Source organism: Myripristis murdjan, chromosome 12, assembly GCF_902150065.1.
Source record: "Myripristis murdjan chromosome 12, fMyrMur1.1, whole genome shotgun sequence".
Taxonomy (NCBI): domain Eukaryota; kingdom Metazoa; phylum Chordata; class Actinopteri; order Holocentriformes; family Holocentridae; genus Myripristis; species Myripristis murdjan.
Genome location: NC_043991.1, coordinates 8710258 through 8734937, shown reverse-complemented (window position 1 = coordinate 8734937; position 24680 = coordinate 8710258). Strand labels below are relative to the sequence as shown.

Below are 24680 nucleotides of genomic sequence, written 5' to 3'. Positions count from 1 at the left end.
TATAAAAGTCCATTCATCAATCAAATGTGTTTTTTTTTTCTATAATCCTTAGCGCAGACAGGATTTATTGTCTAGATTTATAAATATTTACGATCACGTCTCATAACCTGAGATGACGGCAAAAAAAAAAAAAAAAAAAAAAAATGCCTTGGCCTATAATTTGTTATGTCATGCTGCCAGTCCTGTTGAGGATGAATTGGAAATTGTGGCTGTGACAATAGCCAATTTTTTTTTTTTTTTTTTTTTATATTTTGGCAGTTAAGGTGCATATTCACAATACAATACAATGAAGGCTGTCTGGATATAAATATTCATACAAAATCAGTCTCCCATACATTGTCAGTGGAGATTTTTACAGGATAAGCACATGTGAAAACACAGGTACTGCTTCTCTGGGCTTTAACTTTAGAATAGAGTTGTTTTCCCCTGACAATATGTTTTTTATATAAATATGAAAGTTCAAATGCAAATGAGCTGGCCTATAATGCAAGTTTTGAAACCTTTTTACCTCATTTTGTTTTCAGAGGGCTTGCCAAGCACCGTTATTCACTCACTGTAGACATGTTTTGAGTTCACTCTCCACATGAAGGTGAGCACATTGTTGTCAGACAGAAGAAAAGAAATGCATAAAGACAGGCAATGAGAGTCACTGCATCAGGGTCCGACTGCCTGAGGCTGCATCACAGCTGAAACTAATGATAAAATATTCCTGCAATATAGATACTGACCCACTGACAATATGACCTCTTACAGCAGCAAAGTGGCAGAGACATAGCAGCTCCATCCAGAAAATTATGTTTTAACTATTAACAAATATATTCTTCATGTGCTAGCAAATGAAATAGGGCAAAATAAACTGCAACATTATCACTACTGGCTATTTTTAAATATTAGATATTCATTCCAGAGAGGACAATAGTGACAGCCAACTAAGTCAGGTGAAGTTCATTGGTTAGGCTATTTTAGGTCTGGAGGATAGTTTAATTCTAATGTGGCAGCAGACTTTTATTTATTTATTTATTTATTTTAAGATTCAATCCTGCATAGTTTGTAGCGCCTGCTGCTGACGATTCCCTGCACTTTCCCTCCTCATCCTAATTGGACGGGGAAGTACCAGTGCCAGCTGATAGTGCGGGCCACCCTACTATAACATCAAGAATGAAAACGGGACAGTGCGCGTGGTTTTACGCGCACGTGCTTCTCTGCAACACGCGATGTCTGACTGATGGAGTTACTCCACTCACACAAACGGAGTCATTCAATAAATTATGAGTTCGTTTCTTTTCGACAGCGTGCCAGGCAGGAACGAGCATGCAGACGTTCATTTAACAAATGCAGCATGAGGCGCGCAATTTAATAAGTGCCAGGTAAACCCTCCCATCCAGACTTTGCATAATTCATTCTGGATATGATTTTTTTGAATATCTATCTAACTATCGATCTATAATTTGCGTATGGCAGCATGGATTAAATTACAACTCTGAACTTTTCACAGCCAGGCTGGGTTACAACTTTCTGTGTCTTACCTGTCGGCAGCATCCCGGAGCCTGACTCGCCTGCGAAATCCATCGGTGCATCATCAGTGGAGGCACCGCTTGTCCTTATAAGCCCGAGAAGGCAAACTGTCCATTTTACTGACCAGCCTAACATCTTCTCTTGTGCGGTAAATCACCAACTGTTCAACCAAACCAGTCCCTTTCCAGCTGAGGTGAGATGATGGCAGGGAGGCAGGCAGGCGGTGTGCACTGCTGCAGCCTGTGTGTGTGTCTTGGGGGTCCCTCGGTGTGCAAAATAAAACGAGCCTCTTCTTCCAAACTTGTGATTTTCATGAAACAGTTAAACTGAGCATTGTTAAAACTTTTGTTTGGCCTTTTCTCTTCGACTTTGCACCAGTAGGTGTTGGACTAACTTTGCATCCTCTTCATCAGTCCTGGGAGATGCAGTGACAGTATCCCGGCCAGCAGCAGCACCTCCTCTCCCCCTGCAGCTGCAGCTCAGCACACTGCAGCGCGCCAAATGTGCAGCCCAAGCAAATCCCCGCCCCTCTCATTTTAATTTGGACCAATTAAAATAATAGCCTCCACTTATCCAGCCCCAGTGTCTCCCTAGAGTTCCCCGAGTAATCCTCAAAGTAGAAAAAAAGATCTCTATATATTGAATTTTCATAATCATATCTCTTTATTCAAGGACTTATATTCATACAAAATCTATAGGTACAGTAAAAATGACTGTGGGATCGACAGTCAAGTAACAGATCAGGCAGCAAAGGATTCAGCCACTCCAGAACCTCTTTTCTGAGAAATAACCTTGTTTCCACTTAGGTGGTTCAAATAGCTGTGTGTTTAAAATGTTATTCAAGCTCTTTATTTTACCTGAACCAGATACATTATGCGTTTTGATAATCAGAAAATGCAACCAGGAAAAAGACAAAAGTACAAATCAGGGACTAAATGAAGTCGAACAATATCTCTTTCGCTCGCTTTTTTTTTCTTTGATTTTTTTTTTCTTTTTTTGCACATGCAAGTACATTTTTTTCAGAACATGCAAACATGACATGTCCTGGGGATAGCCATAGTAAAACTGGATGGGGAATGCAGAGGGGAAAAAAAGAAAAGAGAAGAAAAAAAAACTGACAAACTTCAAATTTGACACCCTGGGGCCTGATGTGAGGTACAAAAACGCAGTCTGTCTTACATCTACTGAAGGGATATGCACACAAACCTCTCCTCCAACTATGGCAGCTTGCAGGACATTTAGAGACTATGGGACAACAAAGCAATCTATCATGTGACCTTTGTCGAAACCAGAGCCATGCCCATAGTTTTACTGTTGGTGGACCTTATTGCTTCCAAGTCTAAAATGTGTCAGCTTTTAGTCGATCCGTCAAATAGATTGCACAACACAAAGAGACTACAGGAGGTAAAATTAAAAGGTGAATTCTTATTAAATGCGCTGGGAAAAAATTGGACTTGGGTCAAATAATATTTGCAAAAAAATGAATAGTCTTTGCTTTAACTTGGTCAAAAGGCAGGATATTTGACCTTGAACATTTGACCTTGAACATAGAGAGCCAGGACATTTAAACATTCATAGAGAAATGTTTAAAAGTCAATTTAGCGCTCGGTGTTTGACTGTAACACAAACATTACTGACTCGATGTGGTAAACCCTGCCCCTTTTTTTGGTAATCCAAGCAAGTTAAAACAAACAAACAAACAAACAAATAAATAAATAAAAATAATTACTTCAAAATACAATTTGACCTTGGTCTACAAAGAACACAGTTTTACATTTTGGGTGGCTCTATCTGGGTAGGTGTCATGCAATCAACTTGCCAGCCTCAAAATGCCCTGTGGTTCACATATATTCATTTTTTTCTTTTTTTTTTATACAATTTGTGCCTCGTTGTGTTTTCAGTCAGCTGTACATCATATAATACATTTACAATTTACAACTCTTGATACATAAATCATTATGTAAAATTTGGTCACAATCATGCTAAAGCTTGAATCTGGAGATCCCAGAGGGTAAAGCTACAGGGCAGATGAAGTGTCGTCTTGTTGCATAGCCCTACTTAAGTCAACAGTCAGCAGCAACAACACAACTCTTTATTTTACCTGTGAATACACAAATAAGTACCCTTACTACAAACCCTCGCACAATATACTGCTCTCTGAGGAAAGAGATCAGAATAGAAGAAACCCATAAAATTTGGGCAAATATGGCAGAACTTGTTATTTTAATACCGCACATGAACTGACAGATATGGTCGAAAGAGGCAGGTTTTTTTCTGATTTTGATATTCATCGGTGTAAGACTGGATTTGTTTGTTGATGGGAAATAACAAATGGCACTTTTCCCTATTCACAACTCATTTTTCAACCATCTTGCTCTGGCAGTATATTTGAAAGAGAAAGGCAAAAAGCTTACCATACACCCTTAAGCAAAAGTACAGACACAATTTTTTAAATTTTTTTTTTTTTTTTTTTTGACAAGTTCAAGACCCTGGCATGCACTACGTTGCTTACTTTGGATCTGTAATTCTGACTTACCTACCACAAGATTCAGTAAAGAAGGTATTTTTTGCATTCTGTCCATTTATTCTAGATTCAAACAAGAGCTTTGTTCTATCCCGACAGGAGAACCGTTGACTTCCGATGCACACCTCACCTTTGTTTGTATTTACAACCACTTTCGGTCAGGTATTTATACTTACATCCACCGTATTCCCTCCACAAGACCACTCTGCCCAAAGCCAGGCTGCATCATCACTTTAACACATCTGGAAAGCGAGGCACTTAGTATTCAGCCACATGACGTCAGAAAAGAGTTGATCTAATCCATATATGCACTCAAAAAATTTACATCTGGTACAATTTACAAAAACATGAACATCATGAAAAGATAGTCAAACTACTCTAGTCCCAGTCTAAATAAACTAGAATCGTGAGTTTTTTGTGTTAATTTTTCCCCCCTCACACCCTCTGAGAGCCAGTTTGTCACGTCACGGTTCGGTGACATGAGGCAAAAGTTCACGATCTACATAAAAATCTATTTTTAATGTCTCGTCTGATCTGAATTGGCAACGTCTGCCAGTGAGAACCCCATTGTTTCTCTTTAGAAAGAGCTGCTGAACCCAAAAAAAAAAACAAAAAAAAAAAAACAACTTTGTGCAGAGACGGAAAAGGATTTGGTGGTAGTGCATTTTTTCCGTAATCCCTTGAGCCTGTAGACATCTCGTTTCATTTACATGGCAAACAGCAACAGAACAGCAACTGAAAAAAAAAAAAAAAAAAAAAAAAAAAAAACCAAAACAAAACAAGACAACAGTGTTTTGAGCAGCCACGTTTTACACCAGGAAGGAGCAGGCTAAGATTGAGGCATTCAGAGGGGTCTCGTGTTGAATGACTAATTTAAAACTCACTTCATAGTCTTCATTTTGCCCCCACTCAAAGAACGAGGAGATTTTGTCTTTTTGTCTTCTGCTTCAACATTGATTTTACTGGCCAAGGCAAAATACTTAAGGGTTTTTCATGCGTGCGATGCACTTTGCACACACCGTTGAAATAAAGTAGAATTTCAGTGCAAGAAAGGGGATAGAAAAAAGTCAGTAGCATCCTTTTTCCTTAAAGAGTCCTTTGTATAAAAAGGAGAGAGTAACACTACAAAACTGGAATGATTTTTTTTTTTTTTTTTTTTTTCATTTTACAGCACTTCCAGTGGCTTTTTCCTAAACATAACTCCTTCTGTAATTATCCACTGGCTGCCAACCAGCCAGTATGACCTGACAGCAACACTGTACATCACTGATAAGCTGCTCCTTCCACAGTTCACACTATAATACTTCCAAATATGTGTAGCCATGTTAGCACCAGTCCTCTTCTTCTCTCTCCCTGAGACTACCTGTTCCTCTAGTACCCGACCCAGACGCAGAGTTGACTCCCAGGGTGAAGTGGTACCCATTTGGTACTGGCCCTGCCCGACCCTGCGTGCCGGATGCTGTGGCAGTAGCCGTGGCTCCATGTGAAGCTGTGGCTGTAGAAGAGGCAGTGGTTCGGGGCAAGCGTCCCCCTCCGTGGGTGCTGATAGCATCTTGGAAGTCCTCTGTTTCTTCAAGGAGGCCTTGTTGAGGGGCGTCCCGTTGCTGAGGGTTCAGATTGGGGTCTGATCCAATGCGAGTGATAGGCACTGGGGACTCGTCCATGCCCCCGAGTAGCCTATCATGCTCTGAGAGGCCACGGCTGAGGCGGGACGGGTGCCCTGTTGTAGTGGTGCTGGCGCCTGATTGCACAGGCGAAGAGTTGGCAGTCTTGTAGGCCACAGCAGGGCGAGGGGTCAGTGGGGTCTGGGGGAGCTGTCTGCGACCACGGCCAGGTGTACTGGAACCAGGGGTCAGCGCTACAGGGCCACCTTTAACCACACTGCTACCATGCTGAGGGCAGAGACACAGGGATGAGTGACGATCAGCAGAGCAATGGGACAGAGAAAGAAACTCGAAAAGAAGAAAAGAAGCACTCGACATTTCTGGGTCTAGGAGCCATGAAAAAAAACTCATCATTAAAAAGAAATACAAAGTTGCACAGCATTTCAAAAGAATTTCAGAAAAACTTCAATCACCATACTTCATACAGCATAATTAGAAACAGGAGAATGTTTGTGACTGTCTGCATTTAGATGTGTTTTTAATTGGTGTTAAACAACTCGCCCACAGACAACAGTTGGGAATTAGCCTGTTGGCTAAAACTGGCATATTTACAGAGATGTTGATTAATGTGCACTGTCCTTGTGAAATAAATAAATAAATAAGAAAAAAAAAATCCTTGGTGGTACGGGGGTAAAATCACACGCTGATAACTGCAGAGACCTGGGCTCACTTCCTGAAAACAGTGCCTCTGGCTTGGCTTGGCTGGGCTTGGTGCTCCTATTGCACCAGCAGTTCCAACTGGTTGGCCTGTTCTATGGTGAGAGACAGCATGAACCTGAGGTGATATGTGCTAATCCTCAGCCTCTCCAGACCAACAGTAGGGGCCAGCTGCAACACAGACTTTGGTACACACTGGAAATTGTATAGGAAAACACTAGGAGAGAAGGAGGAGTGCCAAGAAATAGATGTATTTCTTCACATATGCCTCTTAGACATGAACATTTCATCATAAGGGTATACTGTCAGTAAAAATCTGAAATGGGTGGGAGCTCGTGTCTTGCCTAAGGCCAGTTTGACGGGACACAGACCTCTCTAATCACTGGGCCACGTTGCCTAATATGGCGGTCACCTCACCTGTTTGAGGAAACCTGGGCCAGAGTCTGGACCATCCCCCGGGGAGGTGGATCGACTGGGACCCGCTGACTTGGTGTGGCATTGCTCCCTGCTACCGTAACGCTCACACGAGAAGTAGCGCTGCTTCTCTCCCGCCGCCGAGTGGTGCCGTCTTTCATGAGACCGGCCGCGATCCCGTTCCCTCGCTCGCTCTCTCGTCAAGCCTTCAGCTGAGGGGTCGGTGAACAAACCTGAGGCATGACAGCAGCAAATGAAAAGAAGAGCGAGTAGATCAAATATGTATGACGGGGCACGCAGGGCAAGTGACAAGTGATTTTCTCTCTGTGTGTGTGCGTGTGTGTGTGTGTGTGTTGCTGCGTCCATGTGCATTTATGTGTAGGGGTGCTTCTGGGCTCTGAGCGCGTGTCAGCCGTTCAACAGTAGCATTAAGCAAACCATTGTGGGGGAATTACTTTCCTCCTGACCGTGGAATAATTTCCATTTCTCAGATTAAAACCATGATGACAGAAACACAAAAGCCTATTCATCACTCTAATGTGTCAGATCCTCCCACTAGAATGACAAGTTTTAAGCACTACAAAGTCTCTCCCGCTCTCACCCACATATGCTTACACACACACACACACACGCACACACACACTCTCATTCATTTGCTATTCTCTCTCTTGGTTCTCTCTCACTCTGACAGCTTCAGAGGGGGCCGCTAGATGTTACTAAGAGGTAACCATAAATCCCTGAGCTGAGCCTGTCCACTATGGCCTTTTAACTAGGCAATAAAGCCCAGCTGCTGCCCTCCAATGTTAACACAAAAAACACCCTGCCACCACCTATTGGGGTCTAATCTCTCTAGCAGATGATAGTCTACAGAGACTGTGACCAGAATCCTTTACATTACAAAGAAAAATCACCTGAACAAGTAAGTTAACCTCTTGGAATCTCGCAGGCGTGAAAGAAAGTGAAATAATCTGCCAGGTAATCTGCTTATTCATTATTTTAGTGCATCTCAACAGCCCGCCCCCCTCCCACCAGGAAACTGAACACTTCAGCACTAAGGCCGCTTTGCTTCATGGAGTTTGTGAGTGGAAGACATGACCTCATCTGCGGCAAACAGGGGGTATGTGTATGTGTGTATAGTGAGAATAAATATGTGTATAAGTAGTGACTGTGTGCATGAATTTGTGCATGTGCATGCTTGTGTGTGTGCTAAAGAGTAAGAGTGAAAGCGTATTTGGAAAATGACCAAACGACTGCCTTATGTCTTGTTTTGGCTCAGTTTGCATCTGTTCTCCAGAAGCAGGAAAATGAAAATGTATCAGTTGTCTTGTTGAACTGTATATTGATTTATTTAACGTACATCGGTTCTCCATGCATGCAGCAGCTGTCCAAGCACCTACCGCTGCAGTTCATAACTGTGACTCTTGAGGTCAGAGTACAAAAGGAGAGACCAATACAAAAGAGGAAAAAAAAAAAAATCCCCAGCAAAACAGATTTTCCCCTGGGAGTTCATAACGCTCTTTGCCAGTCAGATGGTAAGCCTGACATGCCAAATCCCTGGCTGAACTCCACGGAGGAAGCGCGACAGAAATCCCTTTACCTACATAACCCGATCATGGACCTTTAATCCCATAAGGAATTTCTACCACTATGTACTGTAAAGGCGCCCATGTGATTTGGAATGAAAGACAGGTGTGCTATCTCTCTCTCTCTTGGCACAATATTTCTCTGTGTATGTATGCCTCTTGTTCTGTTACGTGAATTAATCCTTCAACAACCTCATAATGAGCGCTTTTTTTGGCATAGAAGCACAAGTCTTCATAGGCAGATATACGAAACAAGTTGAGCGACCGTCAACTCAAATATGTGTTTGAATGCGTCAAATGCTTATTCAAATGTTTGCTTTGCAATGCTGGCAACAGACCAACACCATGTCTTCTAAAAGTGTGTGGAGGGGGTTACCTGTATGCAATGCAGCCTCATACTACAGCACAAACACTGTAACAATATGTTACAATAACACTGTAACAATAATAACCATCTCACATTACATTAATCATAATATTCCCTTTATCCTTTATGTGCTGAGTGAAGTTCATCAACCTAAGGGGCATGACACCCAATCAAATGCATTGTTTCACTTAAAAAAATACCTATAGACCATTAACCCTATAAAGCCTGAACTAGGAAAGAATTGGCAGAAAATTCCATTTTTAAAAAAAAAATTGAACCCTTTATTTAGTCCTATAACTATATATCTATATCTATCTATATATCTATATCTATCTATCTATCTATATATCTATATCTATCTATCTATCTATCTATCTATCTATATCTATATCTATATCTATATCTATAGATATATAGATATCTATCTATCTATCTATATCTATATCTATATCTATATCTATAGATATATAGATATAGATATAGATATAGATAGATAGATAGATAGATAGATATAGATAGATATAGATATATAGATATATATCTATATCTATATCTATATATATATATAGATATAGATATAGATAGATAGATATAGATAGATAGATAGATATAGATATATAGATATAGATATAGATAGATATATAGATAGATATAGATAGATATAGATATATAGATATAGATAGATAGATAGATAGATAGATAGATAGATAGATAGATAGATAGATATAGATAGATATAGATATATAGATAGATATAGATATAGATATAGATAGATAGATACAAATTCAAAAAATATGTTATTACATGACCTTTCTGGTGTATGATATATGATATGTACTTGAAGTGCCAATGGTATGGTCCAAGGTGAACAGGGGAAGTGTTCAAAGGTATTCAACAGTATTTTGGTCAAGTATTGATTAAACTGAAAACAAAAAACAGAATTAAAAATGTGTATCAGATATGATACAAATGGCATTATAGGGTTAAATAAGTGAGGTGTTCATTTCCTGATACACATCTGATACCAGTATTCCTCTCACCGGCAGTGCTGGAAGGCTGCACTGAGGAGGCTCGGTCAAAAGACTTCTGCTTCTTGTCCTTGTCCCTGCGTCGATGGCAGCGATGGTGATGGTGATGGTGATGGGCTCTGTCCTGGCCCTGGCCCTGTCCTGGGCCTGCGGAGCTCTGAACGTGGCCGGGCCGCTCCAGGTCATACTCCCTCAGGCTCACCTCCTGGGGCCGTTGAGGCGTCAGCGAGGACGCGGACCGTCGAATGGGACTAAGGTCGACAATTGGCTACAAGAAAAACAGAGAGGGAGACAATTACGGCGGGAAGGTAGAAAGAAGGTTTGGCTGTGGTGGTTACACCCAAACCACGACTACTGGATCACCAAACTGTCCACAACACACCAAAAGGCACAACCGGTGGACACTACTCTTTTGGTTTGAGAACGATGTCCAACCCGTTCTTCTCCAGGCACAAATGTTGAAAGGTTTGAGAAGAATGAGCAAGAAGTTTTGCACGGAGAAACAAGTTTAAACAGCTTCACTTACCGTTGCTCGTTATTTAAGGTGCTAAAAATGTTTAACACAAGGACAAAACTTGCCAAATGTTATAAGCTAGCAGGTATCTCTGCTAGTGAGCTAAGAACAGGTGGGGTATGGACACTGGCCTTTGTACCATTTGATGCTTTAACTCTCCATTATGCCACTTCTCAGCTGAGGGAGACGTGTCATAACTACAGAAAAAAAAAAAAAAAAAAAATCTACAAACCTCTACAGAGATTTTAATTACTCACACATTACTGTTTGTTGTGTTACCCTGCAGACTCATACTGCATGTGGGTGAATTTCTGAAGATAGTGTACAGTAACTACCCCACCTAATTCTTATGTTGCTGACCAGTGCCAGCTACCAGGCAACAGACTGATGTGATAAGGAACTGGAACAGCAGCTACGTTATCACCCCACCTACTGGCTACAGCCAAGCTCCTGTGCTCCTTGGTACCAGAGCTCCATGAGCTTACGTGATAGTTTTTATATTGTGTGCAGAATGTATGATACCATTCAGCCATATTATGATCCTATATAGCTCACTAGACATGGCATATGGCTTTGGTTCCCACTGGGGCAACACATGCTAAAAAAAAAAAAAAAATGTAGGCTATGTATCTGTGGTGTTGTCACATGCTTTGGATACCCACTAAATGTTGAGACTGAGTGGTGATCATGCTGTTCCTCTAGTTCCTATCCCACAGTATATCCTGTAGCTACAGTCAGGAATGATATCACAACAACACTGCTAAAAATATTCATATTAAGTTGTTTTATCTGATATATAGTCTTAAAATCTTACTCTTTTTTTTTTGTTTTTAAACTATGAAATTATCTTCGCATAGGGAGAGATTTTTTTGATCTTACTTGTTTTCAAATAATGAAATGATTTAGGGAAAATATATTTACTTTTTCCCCTAATAGTGTACAATATTTTCAAGTTTTGAGTTTTGAAGGCAGTGGCAGTGCTGTCATTTAAATCAAGAAGATTTAAGAAATTAATTTCTCTAACATTTTTTTTCATCTAAGCAAAGCAAGATTTTAAGACTGAACAAAACATCCAATGATGAAAAAAGAGAGACTGGAAATTTTTGCAGTGTAGTTGAAAGAAATTACAGTTATTTTGAAGCAGGAAAGCAGCGTTGCTGTCCCTGCCTTGGACCACAACCACACACTGACTCACAAAACTACACACTACATAACAATTACACACACAACCACATTTTACCAAAATGTAGTACTATTGCACTTAATGGCTGAAAAGCAGGACAGAGTGCTTGGCATACCCTGGCTACAGATAAGAATAGTTTTCCAGGGCTAAAATATGAAAGATTCATGAAAATAATGTGGGGTGGGTGATGTATTTTTGTGCATTGCATGTAATGTGGCTATCAGCCACCACAGTAAATGATTAGTCGTATTATCTATGAGTGTCACTTTGTCCATGGTCACTGATGGCGAGAGTGTGTGGACTCTGCACTAAGATGACAGGAGCACATGGAGGCTAACACAGACATGGGAAGAGAAGAAAGAGAGGAAGAGAGAGAAGAAAAAGAGAGAGAGAGGCGGTACAACAGGTGGTACATACTGCCAGGTGGGTCCCAGGGGCGTGGCGAGGGTGGCTCCGCTATCAGACAGCACACACAAGAGGGAGGTGGGCAAAAAATTAGCCGTGGGCATCAAAATTAGAAGGAAGGGAAGACAGAGGAGAAGAGGCGGAAGGAGTGGAGGGAGGAAGAAAGTAGAAGATATAGAAATGGTGTTTAGGAACAAAATAATAGGCTTAGAGAGAGAGAGAGAGAGAGAGAGAGAGAGAGATCCAAATGCAACAAAAAATGTGAGGAGAGCTCTTGTGAACGTGTGAAGGGATGTGAGAGGGCCGGGGCACAGAGAGACAGATCGACAGACAGATCGACAGACAGGCAGACAGACAGACAGACAGACAGCACAGCAAAGCTAAAAAGACTCAAATTCATGTGGTCAGACACGTGAAACAATCAAGGAAACAGAAAAATGACGGTAAGAAAAACATCTTGACAGCCATACACAGCGGAAAGCCGTTGGTAGATCACAAAACGACACACAGAGAAAATAAACTATGAATGACAAAAAAAGATTAAAAACAATTACTGCAGTCATGCAGCACTGATGAGAGTTGCTGAGCTTGATGTCTAGTGAAGAAAAGTACTGTAAAAATAAATAAGTGATGTTTTTTAATGTTTAATATAATATAATATAATATAATAAATTGCATTGGTTTGCCCAATTGGGGATCAATGAAGTTTTTCTTATTCTGATTCTGATTCTGATTTCTGATTAAAGTGGGGTACAAGAAACATATTTTCTTACAATATTATCATTGGAATTTCAAGAAAAATAAATGACCATTAGAGAGCTAATGTTTTGTAATAAACATGTGATCATACTATTGACTTAGGCAACTTTTAGATATGTAAACAAGAAGAAAATATACAGCTTTAGATGAAATATATAATCTGAGAGGTCTTAACAGGAGATATACGACAAAAAAAAAATGCTAACAAACAATGTAGATCTCTTTACTAGCAAATCATGTTTTGGATTTTTAATTTTCTATTTTTTTTTTTTTTTATCAGAACTGAATTTCTTTGCTTGGTCAGTGTCAACACTGTCAGGTATAAAAACCTTGATTCACGCAATCTACTGCTCCTTAATTATACATAAGTCTCCTGAATGCATGAAATGTGGGTCATGTATTGCACTTCTGTATGGAAAATTGCTTTGCCTTTCAAATGTTGAGAATATAGGAGACCTCTTGAATAAAGAAAACATATCATAAGATTGGAATCTATATTTTAAAAGTGTCCATTACATTTCCTTGAAGCTTGCAAAAGGTGCATCTGCAGGTGATAAAAGCGATCTAACGGTGTTGACGCTGGGCAATAAAGTCTGGCTCCTGATGAACGTAAGGGTATAATTATTGTGATTTACAGGCGCTTAGGGTCACCGCGAGCATAAAAACATAAATTATGCACCATTCATCCATCACTCTGGAGAAACATATGTTAAAACAACACATTTGTATCGTTTGCGTTTGGACCCACAGCCTGTAAAGTTTGTGGGAGCTGTGAGCAGCAGCACAGCAGCTCTCGCTCTAGAGGTCAACACGCAGGTAAAAAAACTAAATCTCAGTGTTCGTTTGCAAATTTGCCAAGTTTTTGTAGTATTTTCACAGAGCGTGAGTACTCAAGGATGTCTGATACATACCATGTGATGTTTTTATGTTGTGGGCTGAGTGTGTCTCTGACATAAAATGGTGCTGGTAAGTCAAGAGCACGATGTAGCATTACGGCATGAAACAAAAGATGAAAAAAGGAAGTAGTAAAGGGGTCTTCATGGCTATAGATATCCATTTGATTTTGGTTTTTATTCATTTTTACAGAATTATCTGATAGTGCTGGGGGGGAAAAAAACTTTTTTGGAGTTGTATATTGATAGCATTAGTGATCTGAATTTGTGATAAAAAAAAAAAAAAAAAAAAAAATAACAAAGAAATCCAAAATACAGTAACAGCATGAAAAATGGGGTGATGCAGGAGGGCGATGTTCCACCCATTTTCACATGACAGCTGCTCATCGTGATCGTCATGAATTTATTAATTCGCGACAAATGTTAAGTCTTTTCTCCGTGCAGCTCGGTTCATCGCGGTTCAACTGTCAAGGAGTGCAGCTCTCTCAAGTTTCCAGTGGTGGTACTTGGTGGATGTTGTCCTCACTTCCATGTCCACCTGTGCTCATGCTTTCCTGCTCGGTAAATAATTGTTGTGAAATTGTCAAACCTGAGAGGGTGAGGTCGGCAGGATGAGCTGATACGGCCTGACAGAGAGCTACTCTGCTTTAGTTAGCCCGTGGCTGCTTTTAGTAATTCATCTCTTTCCTCTGTCTAGTGTCTTGTTACCACTCAGCCTTTCTCAGCCCTCCTGATGTCTCTAACCTCAACTATCGATTCAGCTTCAATGACAGAGGCGCTATTATTTTTTCAGCCACATCACGGCAGCCTTTTGTTTCACTATTTTGTGATGTACCGAAAAAAAATCCACCTTGTCAGCGTCCTCTAAACCTTATATTAACGTGACAGGGCAGCTCAAGTAGAACAGCTGTGATTGACGCAGGACAGCGTGAGTAATGGGGAGCTTACATAGTACTCAGTGTTGAGTCGGGGCATGGAGGCCGCTCTGCACTGGCCCTCCAGGCCACGATATCCCTCAGCATCTGAAGTGTTCTCCACCTGTTTCATCTCAACTGATTCCTGAAACAAAAACACAACACAGATCACACCGATATCACTGCAAGTCGAGATGCAGATACAAATGGGAATACATGAATACTTGAGGTGTGTACGGTCATGTATGTGTATGCATGTGGCTGTGTGTGTGTGTATGTGTATGTAAAATAAATGTCTCATTCCCACTACCACATGTATACTGTGAAGGGCCGTGCAACTTGGCCCCAAAGTGTATCCACTGTATTAGGGAGGCCCTGCTTGTTGCTATGGTGATGCAAGGCCAGTATTGCTGGGACACTAACATCAGCTATCAGTCAGCTGTTTTGTTTATGTGAGTTTATACACATAGTAGGCCACAAGTAACTTTTTTTTTTTAACGAAAACGGAAAACTGCTCCATATGTGAACAAATGAAAACTACCGATGATATCACAGTGCAGCGGCCAGCACCAGATATCAAACAAATTCAAAATATGTCACAGTTTGGACCTGGAAGCATGCAAACCGACGTAATGGAAGTGAATGTGGAACTGCAAGACCTTGTAATGGAAGAATGCTAAAAGAGATAGAGGAAGAGAGACAAAGACAGAGAGGGGATATGTTTGTATGTGTTTTTTGTGTGTATGCACCTTTGCATTTTGTGGTTACGTGTGTGTTGTTGTTGTTGTTGGGGTGGGGGTGGGGGGTTATATCAAGTTGTGACATAACATTAGGAGTGTTTCAGCAAGTGTCAGGAAGGTTTGGTGCCCGTATACCTGAGGTTTTGTAGAGTGTGTCACATCCTCTGACTGGCCTCTCTGTAGATTCCTCCTGCCTTTGGGCCTCTGGGCTGCCTGAGACACATCTCCAGACTGAGAATGTTTTATGGCACTTCTCTGGTTTAGTCTGCACATAAACATACACACACACACACACACACACACACAGAAAACAGCACTGACTGAAATAACAGTGCTTATCAAGGTTGCAAGATCAGTCACTGCTTGTGTGGTTAAACCGAGGAGAGCCAAGTCCAAATTTATTTATAGACCACTTTCGCTACAGTGATCCAAACCAAAGTGCTTTACACACAAGAGAAAATGAAATAACATGAAAATCAAAGAAAAACAGCAATAAAATATCACCATCATAGCAATAGGACGACATATAAAAGAGACAGATCGTGCATTTAAGAAGCAAGGCTGCAGATGGCAAAGGCAGGAGTCAGTATGCTAGAAAGCAGAAGTGTAAAATAAATCAAATGCAGCAGTAAAAAGACAACATTTTTATTTGTCAGATAATTATCTATGCCATTTACTACGGCTATTTACCAATAAATACAAAGAATTTACTTTTTTATATCAAATTAGCCACTTCTACACCCTGAAAAACTATGCATCTTAAGTGGTGATGTCATATGGAAATAGCAGTCATGAAAAAAAAAAAAAATAATAATAATTCAACCAATACAAACATTTTTAAACTGCTTGTGGGTTTGCAAAATGACATTATGTGTTACTTACTGTCCCAGGAACCTGTTTCAGCAGCAAATACATAAAATTAAACAAGCAAAAAAGTCTCTCTCAAAATACTGTTTCAGTGTGACTTTAAGGCTAAGGTTACAAGTGAAACCTTTTCATGCAGAGTGGCTGCATGCACATGAGTTGTTTTGGAGTTGCATCTAATGAAAATCACCAAATGAGACTGCATCATCATTTGAAAAGGTGACAGCAACAGTAAACATTTAATTTGCAGCATACAACAAACTGCATGGAAGCTGCGCTGTGTGTCGATGGCCTCACAGAGACCACTGCTGGCCCAGCCTGGGTCCTGGATGGCAATGCTGTGATATGAGTCAAACTACATACAATTACATATCACCAGTGATGTAAATGTCTGAAGAGGAAGACAGTGCAAAACTCTCGGTCACTCACAATGCATCCTTAGTGGTCAACGAGGTGATGGCGGTCGTGGGCGGGACGTCCAGCTGAGGCTCTGGTTCAGGCTTCGACGGGGACGGCGGCTTAGGACTAGAAATCGGCGGCTCAGCTTCTTGTATGTGAGTTAAGGGCAGCATTGGTCGGAACAGGGCCCCCATTTTACTCTGCAGAGAACCAAGAGTGAATGTTACAAATAAAGTGCTTCCACAGCAGATTTTCTGAGTTTTTTTTATTTTTTTTAGTAATGACGTTCCATCCAAAAGATGACTTAAAATGGACCATTTCATATGTTTTGTTGACGATTCTTCAAAAGTCATCTCTACATAGTTGAACGGGCTACAAATGATGTTGCAAACATAGGATAAATCTAATAATCATCAATTTACTGAAGCCTCGTTATAAATTTTTCAGGTGGCATGATAATTTCTACACTGTGGCAAGTGGAGGAGCCGAAAGATTATTGTGTCACAGAGTTAAAAACTAGTTCCTTTTGGAGTGTTATATTCAACATGTTACTGTCTGTGTGTTGAAGCAAAATCTCCATAAAGATAGGTTTGATTTTTTTGGTGTGTGTACGTTTCTCTCTCATCTCAAGTAGAAGACAAATAACTCTTCGCCACAGTTTCACGCCGATAACCCAACGTCCACACACACCTCACGGACAGGTGCTGAAAGTTGCCGTGGCACGAGATGGTTCCCATGGTTACCGTGGCATTTGCACAGGCATTGGTAGGGTGTTATTTACCACTGAACGAATCCTACGTCTGGTCTGGCTTTTCTCTTGCTTTTCTCCTAGGTGTTGAGGTGGGCCAGACATTTGGGTTATTTTAACCCTGTTTTCTCCAGCTTCACAACTCCGGGGTTAGATCCACCAAGAACCCAGTGTGATCTGTGTGAAGGCGGCTTGAGGGATATATCCAGAAAGAGCCAGTTTGAGCATGTTTGCTGGCATGCTGTACCTGAGGTCCCCCTGAAGACTGCTGTTGTTGGAGTCTTTTGGCACGATTCATCTTGTAGTAGTCAAAGATCATCAAGGCGGCGTAGACCTTCCCCACTGTGAGCTCATTGTCTGGTGGAGGAGAGACCAACAAAGTAGGAGGGTGAAAACTGCATCAGAGACCATTTCTCCATGTGACCATTAGATGGCATAGGAGCCGCAACAAAGTATAAACACACAGCGGTGATGGAGATATGATGTGGGTGTGTACTGAAGAGTACATGTCATGTTTGCTAGAGAGAGAGTGTGGAGTAAATATTTTTGATACAGAAAAGATAGGACCAGAGCCATAGAAACTACAAAAGAAGAAGTAGGTGGACAAAAAGTTCAAAACACAAACAGGAAGAAATTTGCCCACAAACAATTCTGAGGAGGAAAGCACACATATGGGGGCGAACTCAATTTGAGTGCAGTGCTGTGCTAACACATATTAATAAATACCCACACTGTGCTCTCTCTCTCTCTCACACACAAACACACAAAATGTAAACACAGATACACCATCCCATACGTATTAACATGCCCACTGTACACACAGACACTGATGCACACACACACAAGCTTACGTTTGTGTGGTGTCACCAGCAGATCTACAGTCTTCTGTGGCAGGCTGGGCCAGACTCGGTTGATCTCTCTCTTGAGGTCAGCGTCACACAAACGCTGCGCTAGGACCCCTGAGGAAAGGCCCGGAAAGATGTCACATCAAATCTGCGCCAAGGCAGTCATCACCGTTCACATTAGCATCAGACCCATCAATCCAGCCATGAGGGATTGTGGATTTTGTAGTTTTCGTCTCTCACCAGATGCCAGTTTGATCTCCAGGGCTGTGCGGATTAGGGCCATCAGTGTGGAGGTGAAGTGCACTGTGTTGTCATCTGCAATGGGCATGTTCATCCTCACCAATCGCTGAGAGGAACAGAAGCAAAGGGGAGGGGCCATGAACCACGACCAAGTGATCAATAGCTCAGGGCAAAGAGGGCTGGTTTTAGGACTTCATTGCAAGCCAATGCATTGTCTTGGAAATTTGGCTTTGGACAGAAATTTCGGTGCAAGAATTCTTGTACTGACTGAGGATGACAATATCTGATTCAAGCATCCTGATCCATATAGTTTCTTGGTGTTTTCATTCATTTTTTTGTATTTATTCATTTATTTCAGTCCAGCACAAAGAAGGGCTTTTCCAGTAGCACAAACAACTAAGTGGAGAACATCCACAGTCCATGCAAACAAAAGGACTCAGCCTCTGTGCCCACTGGGCTCTTTTTTTTCTTCTTTTCTTTCCTTTTTTTTTTTTTTTTTTGAGCTGACAGCACTAAACAGATGCATGTGGGAAGTGCTGTTTATGGCTGCTGCTGTTGCTATGAGACTATTGCAAATCCATTGCAAGCCACAGCACTCTTTTGGTAAAAGTTGAAAAATGATTAAGTACTAGTGCTCGGCACTCTAAGCACAAAAAACAGACACATACATGGGAACATGCAACAGCATACTACTAGACAGAGACTACTATGAATTATACAACTTTCAAGTGTGAAGTAGTAGAATGATGTCCTAGTATTAGTATTACTAGTTATTTTTAACATGAAAAGTTGTTAATCATGAACTGCAGAAGGTGAAAATTGATATATCAGCATAAATCCATGCCCTACAGGGCTTCTGGGTCAGTGCTCCATTACAGAATGAAATGGATCGTGCACACATGCATGATCTGTGGGAATTAGATACACTCCATTCATAGTATGGCTGACAGGGTGATAGAGGCATGTATGTGGACCTTTTTTATGTGAAAAAACCAAGAGCTAATTCAAACAAGAGACACAAACACAGTCAGGCGGTGAAACTGTGGCTCATGTTTCTTGTTGTCTTCAAGCCAAGCAGTGGCACATCACAGATGAGGCAAGAGAGCATACATCCACACTGGAACCATAACAATACAGATGAAGAGATAGAGTCAGGAGAGGCAAGGGACGGACGGAGGGGAGATGGTGGACAGGGACTGCAAAGTATCTATGCATGTGGGGTCTTGCAAGTAATTCCCAGAAACTGAGAGAGAGCAAGAGAATGGCAAGTGCAGACAAGTATGGGCAGATAGAAATGCACAAACACACAAGTGCACACACAAGTAAATATAAACACACACACACACACACACACACACACACACACACCACACACACAAGAACACATGCACAGACCTGCCTATGCATATGTGCATGTGTTACAAAACTCAAATGCACACAAACAGAGACGCTTAGACGTGCACTTACACACACTCAGACAGATACACACACAATATCCAGCACGCACGCGGATACAGACTTGCAGAAAAAGAGGCAAACACACATATACACAAACACACACATACACACACAAGCACACACACACATAGTGGAGTTACAGGAAAGAGAAGGGAAGAAAAATCCCTGGAGAGGGTGAAAGATCATTTAAGAGGGACTGTAAAGCTCAGCCTGCAGACAGAGCGTAAAACGAGGATTTGAAACTAGAGGGTGACAGAAGGACAATAGGGACTCTCAGGGAGAGGCATGTTCATTAGGAAGGGAGTTTAACAAGGTGCAGGCTCCAAAACAGCAAACTCAAGGGAGGGAGAAAAATAGAGGAGTAGAAAAAAAAAAGAGGATCTGAAAAAAAAAAAAAAAAAGCTAGCCTCGCTCGAGTGCACTGCTGTTCTCTGTGCCTTTCTTCACATCTTTCCCTGTCGATTCATCTCTCAAAAGCAGAGTTATATTTGGAGATCCAGACACGTCAGACCCAACTAGTCGCTTGGCAGACATTTTTAACCGGGGCAAGGGCAGGGCTGTTTTAAATGTGATTCATTTAGACAGCTGTGCATGCACTGGAACCATTCACATTAATTCACCATGCTAAGAGGTAAGGATCTGGCAAAGGGACTACCTGACGACTGAACACACTCTTGTGCTTGATACTCTACTCTTACTTCATTACTGTGCTATAATCCTGTCTTATACACTTGACAAGAATTTGATACAGCAGAGAAGAAATGAAATGAGCATTTTATTAACATTTTATCGGCATTTGATTGCAAAAGCCCTTTATTTTCTGTCTGCAATGACTTAGGAGTGATACTGCCAACATTAAGGTTTTGGTTAACACTAGTCCATTTTTATGAATGAATGTTCCCTACAATGGTGAGGCACAGTGTACTACAAAGCCCCAAAGCAGGGTGCAGGCAGGGAGTTTCACAGATGAACAGAAAGAACAACACAACAGCAGGCCGAAAGATATTGACTGTGACATTTTGACAGAGGAGCCTGGAGATATGAGACAGGTGGAAGGAGGGAAGCAGCAGTGACTGTAGGAGGGAGGGAGAGCAGGGAAGAGGAGTAGGGAGTGGTTCTACCTTGTAGGCAACTCGGGGTGGACATTTCTTCCCCAAACCTAGCGGAGGGGACATGTCGCGGAGCATCTCGTACATATCGCGGTAAGTCATACGGCCACTTCCCGGGGAAAGATGGTAGGAGGCCATGGAAAGCGGGATGGAGATTCCCAGGTGAGGAAATGGTGGGAAACAAAGGGGTTGGGGGCAGTTACATCATAACAAAAAAAAGTGTCAATGAATCGAAAAGAAAAAAAAATGGGGGGGAAAAAAAAGAGGAGAACACAGAAATCCATGTTAATAAGATTTCCAGGATACTGTGAGCTGGAATGCCATCCCAGTTGGATTAAAGGAGACAGGAATGGATCCCAGGGTAGGACAGGAAGGGTGGATGCTCCGGAGGATTCCCTGAATAGAGATGCTAAATGGAGGGATCCTGAGGGAGGTATGTGTTAGGGAACGAGAGTGGATTTTGTGTAAAGATGCCCTCCGTTTCTGCATGCTAAGAGACATCAGCGGTAACCAAGATGGAAACAAAGCGCACAATGCTCACCACCTCCCCGCTTTCAGTCGAGTCAGTCATTCAAGGGCTGTGTTTGGGAGCGAGTATTGTACGATAATAGCCTGGAGATTGCATCTAAGGCCTTGAGACTGACTTGCGGCATTGTTTCCTTCACTTGCCATGGTTACCTGCCAGCTGGTTAGTGGAGGATCAATGTTTGTTTGTATGCATGTGTGGTCGGGTCATTCTCTGGCACTGCAGGGAATGATAACAGACATTCACAGTCCAAAACCACCACAATCCCTTTTTTTTTTTTTTTCTTAAAAAAAAAAAGGACTGTGTGGGAGTGCAAACCTTATAAGCCACCCTATTTGGGCACTTCTTCCCTAGGCCGAGTGGAGGCGAGATAAAACGCAACAATTTGTACATATCCTGATAGCATATCCTTCCGCTGCAAAAGATAAGACATGTTCACAAGGTTAGGATACAGGTCATTTCATCACATCTTTCTCTAATATTATCCCTTATCAGTTCAAATACGCTGGTATTCGGGCAAATATTTAAAAAACAACAGTATGCGGAAAACATATCTGCATATATTGGCACTATCCGCCTTGCTACAGCTTGAGACAGTGTTAAAGTCCACACCATTAGACACCATCAGACAAAATCCTAAAAGTGCATTGTTACCATTCAGTTGGAAATGTGCTGGATTTTAGACACCTGTATGACAGTAACTCGATTTTAGTCAAAGGAATAAATAATAATTCTTCCCCCACAATATCTGCCAAGTGGTGGCAGTTTCATATTTCACATCTTACACCTCTGCTAGAGTCATGACTCACTGACAAGGCTCCTGTGAAGCATTCATTAAAACTTTGAGAGCCTTACATAATGTTTCACGCCGCACCATCCACTGTGCCCGTTCTAGCAAAATTTATTTCCGTCGTTTTGGTTGTTTTTAAATGTGGTCAATGGGAGATGGGTGAAAGGGCTGAATGGGGCGCTGGGATAAACCTGTGTCTCCCAGTTTGAAGTGCGGAAACAGTTTCTCTCCACTCCACGGTGACAGACAGAGAAGCTTTGGAAGCCGTCGGCTTAAGCGGGGAGCAGGGCTGAGTGGACGCCAAGCGGAACGCTGGATTTACATGCATCAGTCGGGCCGACTTGGGGGCCCCGTCATCAGCCAACTCCATAGTCTAGGCTCAGGCTTAACGTCATTCACCCCACGCTGCTAAGACGGGATCCTTCCTGTCACACGTCACAAACTCAGCCTGCTGGAACTCGAAGCCACTCTGAGACAGCTCTCTATTTCCTGGCCCATCCCGCCTGCCACAAACACAAACATGCTCATAATTCTCCCGCTCACGCCCCCCCTGTCCCCTCATCAGTTTAACACCGACGCTGTCTGACGTGGCCTCTGACGCGAGGACTGCAGCTTAACTGGGAAGAGGTTAGCCGGGGCACCTACCACGCAGCAGGGTCGTACTCCGCCCACACGCGGATGAATTCGTCAAGGTGGTGAGGCCCTAGGATGGAGGCGTCCCTGGTCAGGTACTCAAAGTTGTCCATAATGACGGCAACAAATAGGTTTAACATCTGCAAGGAAAAAGATATGAGGGTAAAAAAAGATAAAAGGTAAAAAAAGAACTCTGTTAGCAGCATGAGTTAGTAATGAGAAAAACAGTAATTTGAGTATAAATGAATTACATTACAGAAAACAAAACAAAAACATTATCCATGTATCTTACAAAAGAATAGTTGGAATCGAAAACTTTCTATTTACTATTATTGAAACTAAAGCAAGGCAATATATCACTTTTATATTAGTATTGTGATAGGTGACTAAATATCATCTGGGATTTTGTTTATCATTATATTGTGTTATAGCACAAATGTTGCCTTTTCTTGGTTTTAAAGGCGGCATTACAGGAAAGAAATGCAATATCCTGAACTTGCGATTGTTGTAGTTGTTCTGTTGTTTGCGTCTACCTGCCTGGTTGCCGTATGCACATTACTAATGATTGTTTATCAGGAATCTGTTGTGTGTAAATATCTTTTGAAAGCGTTCATTACTTTGGAATTCATACTTTCATTTAGCGAAAACATCTACATCTCTGATTAATTTTAAGTCTAGACTAAAGTCCTATCTAATACACCAAGACTCTACAGCTTCTACCTAATTATTTCACTTTCACTTTTACTCTTAATTTTATACAGTTTTTTTTTTTGTTTTTGTTTGTTGGTGTTATAATATGGTATTTGTACTTTTGTTGTTGTTGTTTTTGTCGTTATTTGAATTTTGAGTATTTTATTTTATTTATTATCTTATCTTCATTTTTGGGGAGGTTTTCTTGAATAAGCCCATTTTGGGTTTTTTACCTCTCCAGCACTTTCTGTATTATTGTTTTTTTTTTTTTTTTTTTTTTTTTTTTTTTAATCTATGTAATTGTCTCTGTATTATGGTGCAAATAAATAAATAAATAAAATTTAAAATAAAATAAAATAAAAACCCCTGATAGTCACCAAGTCCAAATCACCAAGCCCTAACTTACTCAATCTATCTGAAACATCAAGTTAGTTGTATGTATGTATGTATTCATTCTTTCATTACCCAGAATTGATATATAGTTTTTTGAACAAACAGTTGGAAAACGATGTGTGTTATATTTAATAGTAGTACATGTCTGTGCCAGTCATAGCACTCAATACAATATGAAAGCAGGCTGTCATACTGACCAGGAAGGAGCAGAGGAAGATGAAGGAGACAAAGTAGAAGTATGCAAAGTCGCTTCCACACTCCTTCCCCCCAGAGCCGGAGAGCTTATCACACGGCCGATTACTCAGGCACGCCAACATGATCTCGTGCCACGCCTCGCCCGTCGCGCTCCTGAGGGACGCAAAAACATACACACATGCACACACAGACCGATTACTGTTAAGGCACATGTACACAAACACATGCACACACACAGCCAATGTAAACACGGCTCAACAGTCACGGGGAAAAACACAGGAGCACGTGATATCACAAAAGGTGCTGTTTGTACAGTAGCGGCTTATATGTGGTTACAGGATTATCACTTGTGTCAGAACTGGGAATATAGTGAAGGAAAACAGGGTGTATGGTGAATATGGAGTCATGATGACCTGAACAGAAGCATCAAGGCCTGCAAAAAGGTCTGGAAGTTGTTGTGATGGTTTATGGCGGTCTCCTCATTCAGCTCAATGTTCCCAAACACCTGAGAAAGGCAGAGAAGAGACAGGAAGTGGCATATAATGAAAAAAAGAGCAATACTTCATTAACAAGGGACTACTATAGTATGGAGTACACCTGGGGAGGGGGTCTGCATGTACAGACACCACA

The 24680-nt window shown here is 41.4% G+C and overlaps 1 protein-coding gene across 2 annotated transcripts in view; it reads right to left on the bottom strand.

Moving 5' to 3' along the window:
• Nucleotides 1-3825: 3825 nt before the first annotated feature.
• The window catches only part of cacna1bb (calcium channel, voltage-dependent, N type, alpha 1B subunit, b), a 191225-nt gene continuing 170370 nt past the window's right edge, over nt 3826-24680 (bottom strand). For both annotated transcript variants that reach the window (XM_030066133.1, XM_030066134.1), the window contains 14 exons: nt 24464-24555; nt 24053-24203; nt 22785-22912; nt 20836-20932; nt 18257-18362; nt 18023-18130; nt 17419-17528; nt 16454-16623; nt 15296-15425; nt 14455-14565; nt 11867-11905; nt 9765-10020; nt 6778-7007; nt 3826-5931 (listed from right to left, as the gene is read on the bottom strand). In XM_030066133.1, the coding sequence (XP_029921993.1) occupies nt 5365-5931; nt 6778-7007; nt 9765-10020; nt 11867-11905; nt 14455-14565; nt 15296-15425; nt 16454-16623; nt 17419-17528; nt 18023-18130; nt 18257-18362; nt 20836-20932; nt 22785-22912; nt 24053-24203; nt 24464-24555 (2295 nt within the window). In that variant the 3' untranslated portion in view covers nt 3826-5364. The remainder of the gene's footprint in view (nt 5932-6777; nt 7008-9764; nt 10021-11866; nt 11906-14454; nt 14566-15295; nt 15426-16453; nt 16624-17418; nt 17529-18022; nt 18131-18256; nt 18363-20835; nt 20933-22784; nt 22913-24052; nt 24204-24463; nt 24556-24680) is intronic.